Source organism: Papio anubis, chromosome 17, assembly GCF_008728515.1.
Source record: "Papio anubis isolate 15944 chromosome 17, Panubis1.0, whole genome shotgun sequence".
In the NCBI taxonomy this organism is placed as follows: Eukaryota; Metazoa; Chordata; class Mammalia; order Primates; family Cercopithecidae; genus Papio; species Papio anubis.
Window position 1 is genome coordinate 59156137 of NC_044992.1, and position 12213 is coordinate 59168349.

Below are 12213 nucleotides of genomic sequence, written 5' to 3' on the forward strand. Positions count from 1 at the left end.
TTTCTTTTTTTTTTTTTTTTTTGAGACGGAGTTTCGCTCTTGTTGCACAGGCTGGAGTGCAATGGCGTGATCTCGGCTCACTGTAACCTCCGCCTCCCAGGTTCAAGCAATTCTCTTGCCTCAGCCTCCTGAGTAGCTGGGATTACAGGCATGCACCACCATGCCCAGCTAATTCTGTATTTTTAGTAGAGACCGGGTTTCTCCATGTTGAGGCTGGTCTCGAACTCCCGATCTCAGGTGATTCACCCGCCTCGGCCTCCCAAAATGCTGGGATTACGGGCGTGAGCCACCGTGCCTGGCCTACATTAAGTCTTAAAGCTGAAGAATAATCTTTGCTTCCACATCCCACATCCTGGCATACTGGAACAGTAGTTGGGCTCCCAAGGCCTCAAGCAGCCCTGCTTCTATGGCTTTGCTGCACTCAGTCCCCCCAGAAGCCCTCACAGATTGAAAGTCTTGTATCTGTAGCTTTCCCAGGTGAGAGCTGCATAATGCTGACCCTTCAGTTCTGGGGTCTCAGGATCTAGCCCACTCCCAGGGCTCCATTAAGCACTGTCCTAGTAGGGGCTCTGCACAGTGGCTCCGCCTCTGCAACAAGTCTGCCTGGGCCCTCAGGTTGTCCAATACATCCTTTGAAGTCTATGTGGAGTGACCATTCTGGCCAACCTGGTGAAACCACATCTCTACTAAAAATACAAAAGTTAGCTGGGCGTGGTGGCACACGCCTGTAGTCCCAGCTACTCGGGAGGCTGAGGCAAAAGAATTGCCTGAACCCAGGCGGCGGAGGTTGCAGTGAGCTGAGATCGTGCCACTGTACTACAGCCTGGGTGATGGAGCGAGATTCTGTCTCCAAAAAAAAAAAAAAAAAACACACACGGCCGGGCGCGGTGGCTCAAGCCTGTAATCCCTGCACTTTGGGAGGCCGAGACGGGCGGATCACGAGGTCAGGAGATCGAGACCATCCTGGCTAACATGGTGAAACCCCGTCTCTACTAAAAAATACAAAAAACTAGCCGGGCGCGGTGGCGGGCGCCTGTAGTCCCGGATACTCGGGAGGCTGAGGCAGGAGAATGGCGTGAACCCGGGAGGCGGAGCTTGCAGTGAGCTGAGATCCGGCCACTGCACTCCAGCCTGGGCGACAGAGCAAGACTCCATCTCAAAAAAAAAAAAAAAACAGGAGGCCATGTGTGAGGGCTCACACCTGTAATCCCAGCACTTTGGGAAGCCGAGGTGGGAGGATCACTTGAGGTCAGGAGTTCAAGACCAGCCTAGCCAACATGGTGAAAACCCATCTCTACTAAAAACACAAAAATTAGCTGGGCATTGTGGCCCAGCCTGTAGTTCCTAGCTACTCAGGAGGCTGAGGTAGGAGAATCACTTGAACCCAGGAGGTGGAGGCTGCAGTGACCTGAGATAGCGCCACTGCACTCCAGCCTTGGCGACAGAGTGAGACTCCATCTCAAAAAGAAAAAGAAAAAAAAGAACCCTTACTTTATTCATGCTTTCTTAAATGAAATTAAAATTGTACTTTCCTTTTACTACCCATATAATATGCAGAGTTTAAGGGTCATTAAAACTTTCTTAGAGGGAGGAGATTACTTCAGAGTGCAAGAAATTCTTGATTCACAAAGGACCTCTTTTTGCTAAGATGATGTACATGATGTACAGTTTTCTTATCTTTTTTTTTTTTTCACTATACAATCAATGTCTTCTTCCTTTGAACTCCCTCTTCTATGGACTTCTGTATGGTAATGCTCTCCTAGTTTTCTTCCTACCTCTCCTAGCTGCTCTCCATCTCCCATTTAAGCACCAACTACTTTCTATAAGCTCCACCCTGCCTTCCTTCTACTCTGTAAGTTCTTGCTAGGTCACCCTCTCCCAGATCTCCCAGCTCAGGGCTGTAAATCCGACTGTCAAATGGACACTCTTGTTTATATGCCCTTTAAACTCAGTATATGCAAAACTATCTGACCTCCCCAGTGTGACCCAACCCAATCTTCCCATGTATTAACAACTTAGAAAATGGCACTATCATCCATGTAGGTATCCAAGCCAAAAATCAAGTCATCCTTGACCCTGCCTCTCTCACCAACCTTCATTCACGCAACACAGAATCACTATGCCCTGTTAGTTCCTCATGGCCCTATTAGTTCCCCTCCTTCCTAATTCATCTGCATCCTAACATTTTTAACTTGCATTACTATAACAGACTTCTAACCTGACTTCCTGTCTCAAATCTGTTCTCCACACCCCCATCAGAGGATCTCTGAAAAATGCAAATTGATAAGTAGCTTTCTATAGCTGAGGACAGAGCTTCTCTCTCATCTAACCTGTCCCCACCACACAAGCACCCTCCATTGCAACTACAATAAACTGGCAGCTCCCCAAAACTCTATGCTCTTATTCTCATCCTGTTTCCTTTAACCAAATATTTTTGTCCTACTTTTTTTTTTTTTTTTGAGACGGAGTTTCACTCTTGTTGCCCTAGCTGGAGTTCAATGGCCCCATCTCGGCTCACTGTAATCTCCACCTCCTGGGTTCAAGCGATTCTCCTGCTTCAGCCTCCTGAGTAGCTGGGATTACAGGTGCCCACCAGCAGACCAGTTTAATTTTTTGTATTTTTACTAGAGACAGGGTTTCACCATGTTGGCCAGGCTGGTCTCGAACTCCTGAACTCAAGTGATCCACCCGCCTCGGCCTCCAAAGTGCTGGGATTACAGGTGTGAGCCACCGCGCCCAGCCTTGTCCTACTTCTAAACCTGACGAATCCTTACCTGTTTCTCAAAGTTCGACTTACATTCCATCTGCTCTAGAAAGCAGATGTGAGCCCTTCCTTCACTTGACTACCCTCCTTGTCTCCACTAAGCTGGGAAAGTGCCTCTTCCACGGGGCCCTTGTGCATTCCTCCAGTACAGTGCTGATCACATTTTATTATAACCCTGTATTTACGGGTCTCTCTCCCCTACTGGATTACAAACTTTTAGGGGACAAGAAAACATATTTTGCTTGCCTTAGAATCAGCAGTGACTAGCAGAGAACCTAACGCCTTCAATATTCAATAAATTTTGTTCACTGAATTAATTTTATGTTTTTCTAATAATCTGATTTTTTTCCCAAGCACCATATTCCCACTTCAGCCACTTTATATTATTTCCTAACATACTCTTGAAATCCTGTCATACATTTCTCAACTATCTTAAGCCATATATATTTTTTTAATAGTTTTTTGTTTTGTTTTTTGAGACAAGGTCTCACTGTCACCCAGGCTCGAGTGCAGTAGCACAATCTTGACTCACTGCAGCCTTGACCTCCTGAGCTCACGCAATCCTCCCACCTCAACCTCCTGAGTAGCAGGGACCATGGGTGCACACCATCACGCCCAGCTAATTTTTGTATTTTTTGTAGAGATGGGGTCTCGCCATGTTGCCGAGGCTGGTCTCAGACTTCTCGGCTCAAAAGACCTGCCCTCCTGGGCCTCCCAAAGTGCTAAGATTACAGATGTGAGCCACCGCACCCAGGCCTTAAGCCATATATTAAAGTTTCACTCATGTCTATTTGAGAATCACCATCCCAAAACACTTGATTACAATTTAGCAGGCATGAAAAGTTAGTCTCACAGTTTAGAGCAACAAGAAAATCCTCTTGTGACACTGGTTGTGTCTTGTAACAAAATTCTTGAGGTAGAGGCACTAGAAATGCTAAGAAATAAAATAAAAGTCTTAAGAAATGCAGCTTTTCCCACAAAAAATTCATCACATGTTCAAGATGCAGACATTATAGACTTTCTAGTAGAGGTTATAGCTAATAACAATTAATTTGTATAAAAGATTAACAGGCTAAAACTAAAATTATGTTAGTAATCTTAAATATTAAAATATGTACTTTTTGAAATTTAATAACTCAAAAATACCTAAACTAGAAAATATATCCTACAATTAACAAAGATATTTCTTAATAAGAAGAAAAACGATCTTTTCATTGTTGCATGCTACATTTTAAAATCCCTAACCTTTTAGGGAATGGCAGAATTACAGTCAATTGAATACTCAATAGACTTAAAAAGATACTTCTAGGCTAATGAGAAATATGGCTCTATCAACCTTAGCAACAATTCTATCTCTTGAGTGCAACTTTTCAAAAATTTCAAACCTACAGTGTTTTCATTTCATGTGATTTCTGACTATATGAACAATAAAAATCAACCAAAGTAATAAAACAATCCCTGAGTTTACTAAAGCAGAGCAACAGAACAGAGGTATCACCAATAGAAGCAGCACCCATCTAAACGATGAAATGTGCACCCCACACTAGGCCTGTCATGTCAGCTGTTAGCATTGAGAAGCCAAGCACGATGACCCGATGAGGCATGCACAGTTTAATGGACACAATAGCTTCAGCTAAAGTACATTTCTTTTGAAAATGCATCTCTTAAAAATCAAACAGATTTCACTTCAAAGTAGAATCATTATTGAACACACACCAACATGTGACTGAGTATGAGAAGTAAAACAAACAAATCTCAAAAGAAAAGCATTTTCTAAAACTTAAATGAAATGAAATGTAGTATTATCTTTATCACTTACACACATCTCACACTAAAAAAACCTAAGAAGAAATTTCTGGACTGCTTTGAAAAAAATCATCCCCTAAAAAAAAAAAAAAAAAAAAAAACACAAAACACACTAGATTATTAAATCCAGCCTCAAACCAAAATGTATTTTACCTAATCTTGGGAGCCTTTTTTCAATCTACTTTCTAGAAAGAAATGCTAAAATGACCATGTAAAAGGCACAGTCTGATGGGATCTTGCTCTGTCGCCCAGGCTGGAGGGCAGTGGTGCGATCACAGCTCACTGCAACCTCAAATTCATGGGTTCAAGTGATCCTCCTGCCTCAGTCTCTTGCAACCCTTATCATCAAAACGTAAGAAACTAGTATGAAGCTCCTTGATACTACTTTCATGATTAGAAATATTCTGCTTTGGCCTGGTGTGGTAGCTCGCACCTGTAATCTCAGCACTTTGGGAGGCTGAGGCGGGTGGATCACCTGAGGTCAGGAGTTCAAGACCAGCCTGGACAACATGGTGAAACCCCATCTCTACCAAAAATGCAGAATTAGCTGGGCATGGTGGCACTCGCCTGTAATCCCAGCTACTCAGAAGGCTGAGGCAGGAGAATTGCTTGAAACTGGGAGGTGGAGGTTCTGGTGAGCAAGACTGCACCACTGCACTCCAGCCTGGGCAACAACAGCAATACTCCATTTAAAAAAACAAAAAGAAAAAGAAAGAAAAGAAAAAAGGAAATATTCTGCTTAAACTGTCAAAGTTCACAGAAGACTGATACATTCTCGGGACCTTGGGAAATATCCTACTAATTGTGTGGCACATCTGACCACAATGTCACAAAGAGGCAAACTTCAGTGTGTTCAGAACACACTTATTACTGTCAATACATACCCAAGTCATTTAGAGAGATGAGTCAATATAGGCATACCATTGTCTCCTACCTCTAAATTGGGTTTCAAACCACAACAAAACATTCTTCATGATTCTAATGGTGACTTGGGTTTGCTCTGATGACTGGTATTGATTGAACAGACAAGCAAAATGGCCCCGTCAGACACACTAGAGCACAGTCCAAAGGCCAAAGCCAACCTTCAGACTGTTTCTGTATAGCCCTTAACTGACAGTGGATTTTACAAAAAACAAAAAGAGAAGAAGAAATGCAACCAGGCCTGTATGAAATTCTCAAAGCCTGAAATATTTATTAGCTGACCCTCTACAGAAAAAGTTACTGAGCCCTGCACTACACCATAGCTTAGCAGCTACACAGAGACCTCCCCCAAAATTTTTAAAAATATATCTTAGTTATGTTATTTATACTTAAAGAATTAACAATCAAAGGTAAATTAAATTCAAGGCAACATTAAAATGCATATAAATATTAAGTTTAAAGAGTAAGTAAAATACTCTTTTAAGCAACAAAAGTCTGTCACAGACTTTTGAAAATCTTCACAATCTATGTCTACTTGCTTACAGATGCATTCTGAGAACTCTAATTACTATTGGATCTGTTTCCTTGTATGTGTACCAATTCTGCACTGCACTTCACTAACACTTACAGGCCTGCCAAATTGAGAAATTTAATTTACCAGCCTTCATATCCAGGGTTACCTTTAGGTGAGAGTATCACCAGAAATTCCAGAATTCTCTAGCACAGTAACTACTTGTCACATGTTAGGCAGGTCACAATAAATTATCATTTATATCTTGAAGATCCTTCAAAACTCTTGTGTAGTTGTGTACAAAACACATCAATAGTGATCCGGCTGATTTACATTCAGTTTGTAAATATCCCTATTTGAGTCAATAAATATGATATAACTTTAAAAGATTTAAAAAAACAGAAAGCTCAGAAGTTCCTATAAAAACATTCTACACTATCTTACCACTGCCTTACTGCAATCTCTTCTTTTCATACCTAAGGGCTTTTTACACCATAAGCAGCAAGTGTTGCCACTAATGATGTACCAGTTTCCTTTACATTTCTTTGTTCACTTTTTTTTAATTATAAGAGCAATATATGGTCATTACAGAACACTTCAAAAGTAGAGAAAACTATTACAACATAAAAATCACCTTTTAGTCCATCAACCAGAACATTTTGCTTTAATTCTTTCCAACATTTTTATACACAAATACATACATGTATGTGTATAGGCATCTATATAAAATTAGAATGGCAATAAGGTGTTATAACTAGCATATTTTCTTCCCTAATATTATATCATGAGCATCATCACTGTATTAAAAATTCTTCAAGAACATAATTTCAAGTTATATAACATTCAATCATATAGCTATATCATAATTAACTTATTCTTCACTACTCTTTGAAAGACATGTGTCCAGAGATCTTTGACCTGATTATTGCTTCATTATGATTCCCCATAAGTAGAATTGCCACAACAAAAGATTCAAACTTAAGGTCCTTGATACAAACCGCCAAACAGCTCTCCAGATAGATCACACAAACTGGGCTGGGGCAGGGGCTCATGCCTGTAATCCCAGCACCTTGGGAGGCCAGGGCGGGTGGATCACTTGAGCCCAGGAGTTCCGGATCTTTCCTGGGCAATATGGCAAAACCACATCTCTACGAAAAATACAAAATGAAGCCGGTGTGGTGATGCACACCTGCAGTCTCAGTCACTCAGCCTCTCCAGTTAGGCTGCAGAGGATCACCCCAGCCCAGGAGGTTGAGGCTGCAGTAAACTAAAATCATGCCACTGCATTCCAGCCTCGGTGACAGAGTGAGACCCTGTCTCAAAATAGTAACAATATTTTTTTAAAAGATCACACGAACTTAGTTTGCCATCAGTGCTAATATTTTTAAGGCCCTCTCATACTGGCTTTGAAAGCCTTTCAAGATACTTGAACAGTGCACTTTCAACTATCCAGTTTCTTTTTTTTTTTTGAAACAGGGTCTCTCTCTCTCACCCAGGCAGTGATGTAATCACAGCTCACTGAAGCCTAGACCTCCTGGGCTCAAGCAATTCTCCCGGCTCAGCCCTCAAGCTGATTATTTAACTTTTTGTAGAGATGAGGTCTCATTGTGTTGCCCAGGCTGGTCTCAAACTCTTGAGCACAAGCAATCCACCCACCTCAGCCTCCCAAAGTGCTACAATTACAGGTGTGAGCCACCACGCCCAGCCTTAGATACTCGATCAGTATTTAACCTCTACAATTTTGTAGGGTTTCTCCTTTTATCCATTCAGACTAGTTTCCGCTTTTAAAAGATTATTCTGAATATAATAATGCTAAGCTTTTTGGGCTTTACATGCACATTCTAAAGTAATGGAATGATTCATAAACCTTAATAAAATATTAAACAAATAAAAGTTAATATACAATTTTTTCTGAATTCCTACTATGATACTCAAAAATAGTCTCCAGGATTCCGGTAAGCTTTTAAATTCTATTTAATCCCAATATTTATGATTTATCATGGTGTTCTTTCCTAAGGAAAAGGAATCCATGACAATATAAATAATACAGATGATACAAGTCACTGTCCTTCTTATTTAATAAACTAACAGCCTACAGACACAAGTGATAAAAGCCTTTTAAGAGACCATCAATGGGCCAGGATTTAGTCTTAGAGTAATGAAAACTATACTCTGACTTTGTAAATTTTACATGTATTTAATTTGAAATTAGGTATTTTCAAAAGTTAAATCATAACTAATCTATAAATAGGGAACCAAAGTATCTGTAAGTTTTCACTTTCTTTTCCTTTTCTGAATATACTCTTAATGAGTGTTCAGTATTTATTATTAATACTAATGATAAGGAACCATAAGGCATCCTGGAGAAGAAAAATATGCTGGTTCAGCTGTATTTAAAAGTAAAACTACTTATAAAAATGAATTCAGGTCTCATAATTGTGGTTCAGTTTTTAAGGCTTGTCTCCAGTTTATCCAAAACATATTAACAGACAGCTACTACCAAATACAACTATTTCACGAACATCTTCCCTCACCCTAACTTTCTTTTCTGAGATTTTTTTTCCTAAAATAATTCAAATAAGCTTTTGATTTAAGCACTTGGTCTTAACCTGTGGCATATGGATAAAATGTAAAATATATTAAGGTATTTATAAGCTGCTATAAAGCTATTTTATTATCAACTCGTTTTCCTGAAAATCTAAATAATTTCATTCTTAAAACAACTTTTCAAAATATGTGGTCTCTTTCAGTTGTTGTATATCTGTCCAACAAATATTCATTCAGTGCTTGCTACGACTACCATTGACTGAAAGCTCCTTATGAGCAGGAACCACAGATTTATACTCCCGGCATGTGGCAAAGAGCTTGTCCCCTAATAGATGTTTAGTAAGGTCTTATAGAAATGAACTATGTGCTAAAAAAAAGGGATACTATGGTGAGCATGATACAGTTCTTGCCTTAAGAAGCTCATATTTCATTTAAAGATAGAATACAGTTATTTAATAACAACCATTTACTACCTGTCTTCACTTAAGCACACTTCCATTTTAAAGATTAAAAATACCATCCAAAGGGGAGAGTTTTTGTTTTAAAGTGTTTCTAAAGTAACTTACTTGCTGATTTCTTTATACTGGGCTATCTCCTCAATATAAAGAAGGTCATGTAACCGTGACTGATAGTTGCTCTTGGTCAATGATTTGTCTAAAACGGACTGGGTAAATAGCTGGTCAGCAGAGAGGGGAATTTGGTATCTGATAAGAAGGCTCTTCTCCAAATCAGTAGTTTCATTAGGTTCAAAATCTATAATAGTCTTAGAGGAAGAATCCCAACGTTTAGCTGTGGTTACTAGCTGCTGTTTTGCATGCATCAGGTATTCGAGATCTAAATGGAAACAAAAAACACATTTATAAAGAAACAGAACATTAAAATTTTTAAATAACATTAAAATTCTTAAATACATTACATATTCTTTATGAGAATTGTATATGGTAGAGCTGAAATTCTTAAAAACTTAACAACACAAATACCCATTGACTGAGTATTTTCCCCATATCAAAAAACAAAACAAAGTAACATTAGTATAAATCCATGTTTCAAAAAAAAACTTTTTATAGAAATTAACATTAATATTAGAAATATTAGACTATATAATTTCTAGAATAATTTCTAGAAATACTAGAAATTATTAACATTTTTAAAATACAGATTAACATTTAGAACTTAACTCTTCGGTCAAGAGAAATCTGATCTGCATGAAAAAGATATGATAAATTCTTCATAGGTTTTATCAGATGATAATCACCTTCTCTTCCTACTACCAATACCCATCCCATTATAGAAAGAGAAGATCAAAAACTGTAAGAGGTTAAATCTTTTCTTGTGTGATAAAGCACAATGAAACTACAGTATCTTAAAGTCAACTTACTACAAACAAAAATCTTTTAGAAAACATTAATGTAAAACACTGCTAAGTCCTTATGAAAATGCAGTACAATGCCATTCAAATGTCATTTCCAAAAAATCCAGGTTAGCCTCCATTAAATTATACTGTAAGTAGGGCACAATGTCAAAACAAATGACTGTTCAAGTTCTGACATATCAGGGGAAAAAAAAGTAGCACAATACCAGCACATGAAACCCATAGTAACATCAACTCTAAGCACTGGGTTGGCTCACTCTATATGTAGAACATATTACTTTTCTATTGAGTGAAACATACATATACCCATAAAAAGAAAACTTAACCAAAAGAAAAAAAAATGTAACCTTACTGACATATTATACCAAGATTTTGACATAATTGGAAAGACGGTTTCACAACTCAGATTAAAATTTTAGGAAGAAATAATTAAAAGTTAGACAAAGATCAGTCTCCAAAGTACAAATTGTCCTAAACTCTCTTTGAAATGACAACATAATGCATAACTGTCATGTCTTTTTTAGTGAGAGATTTGGCAACATTTAAATGTTACGTATATATTATAAACGTGAGCCTAGTCATGCACCAAGATTAGTGACTCAATAGTGGCAAATAGCTTATGCTAATAATCTTAATAATTTCTAACCTTTGCTCCTTGAAAAGGCATTTTTACATGCCAGTTTTATTTCTCAAATGGCAACACAAATACCATTATAACGATCAAATGTAAAGATGGTCTGCTTATTAAAAACTTGCACTTTAAAAATACTCTGGATTGGGGCTGTGCACAGTAGCTCCTGCCTGTAACCCCAGCACTTTGGGAGGCCGAGGCAGGAGGATCACTTGAGGTCAGGAGTTCACGACTAGACTGAACAACATAGCAAGACCCTGTCTCTTAAAAAAAAAAAAAAATTAAAATATATTATAAAATTAGCTATCATTAAAAAAAATACTCTGGATTGATGGTCTGCCTTTGCAATAGCCTCCCAAGCAGAAGTTTCCTAATGTACACTAACCACATTTTCTTCCTAAATCACGTTGACAGCCAGGTACAGTGGCTCACACCTATAATCCTGGTACTTTAGGAAGCTGAGGTGGGAGGATCACATGAGGTCAGGAGTTCCAAAACAGCATAGCCAACATGGAGAAATCTGGTCTCTATTGAAAATACAAAAGCTGCCGGGCACGGTGGCTCAAGCCTGTAATCCTAGCAGTTTGGGAGGCTGAGGTGGGTGGATTGTCGGAGCTCAGGAGTTCAAGACCAGCCTGAGCAACACAGTGAAACCCAGTCTCTACTAAAATATAAAAAATTAGCCAGGAATGGCGGTGTGCACCTGTAATCCCAGCTACTCAGGAGGCTGAGACAGGAGAATCAGTTGAACCTTGGAGGCAGAGGTTGCAGTGAGCGAGATAAGTGCCACTGCATTCCAGCCTGGGTGATAGAAATTGAGACTCCATTTAAAAAAAAAAAAAGGAAGAGGAAAAGAAAGAAAGGGGGAGGGAGGGAGGGAGGAGGAGGAGGGAGGGAGGGAGGGAGGGAGGAAGAGGAAGGAAGGAAGGGAAGGAAGGAAGGAAGGAAGAGGAAGGAAGGGAAGGAGGCCTAAAATTAGCCAGGCATGGTATGAGGCGCCTGTAATCCCAACCTTCATGGGAGGCTAGAGGCAGGGAGAGAAAAAATTGCTTGAGCCAGGATGTGAAGGCTGCGGTGACTGCACCATTGTGCTCCAGCCTGGTGACAGAGGCTCGTTTTGTCTCTCAAAGAAAAGAACTTTGAAATTGAAAACTGCCATAATTATCATTCATTAGATCATAGCTACAAAAAGTATTGAAATTTTATAAATGCCAATACCCCTAACATAGATTATACCATCACTCTTAAAGATCAGGGGCTAATTATTATCAAAATAACAAGGAGGTATATAATTTTTGTCCTTAACTCAAAAGCCAAAAAGAGAAATAGCGTATTACAGTGACATATCAAATAACCAACTCTTTAAAAATAAATAAAAACTGCCGAGCGCAGTGGCTCATGCCTGTAATCCCAGCACTTTGGGAGGCCAAGGTGGGCGGATCATGAGGTCAGGAGATCGACATCATCCTGGCTAACACGGTGAAACGCCATCTCTACTAAAAAAAAATACAAAAAATTAGCTGGGCGTGGTGGCGGGCGTCTGTAGTCCCAGCTACTCAGGAGACTGAGGCAGGAGAATGGCGAGAACCCAGGAGGCGGAGCTTGCAGTGAGCCGAGATCGCGCCACTGCACTCCAGCCTGGGCTACAGAGCAAGACTCCA

The 12213-nt window shown here is 39.5% G+C and overlaps 1 protein-coding gene across 9 annotated transcripts in view; it reads right to left on the reverse strand.

The window, feature by feature from the left end:
- Positions 1-12213, reverse strand: part of HELZ (helicase with zinc finger) — a 176363-nt gene that overhangs the window by 97891 nt on the left and 66259 nt on the right. For 7 of the 9 annotated variants that reach the window (XM_031657722.1, XM_031657728.1, XM_031657725.1 and 4 more), the window contains 2 exons: positions 9116-9383; positions 3618-3698 (listed from right to left, as the gene is read on the reverse strand). In XM_031657722.1, coding sequence (XP_031513582.1) covers positions 3618-3698; positions 9116-9383 — 349 coding nt within the window. The remainder of the gene's footprint in view (positions 1-3617; positions 3699-9115; positions 9384-12213) is intronic. The other 2 variants (XM_031657726.1, XM_031657727.1) reach the window with 1 other exon arrangement.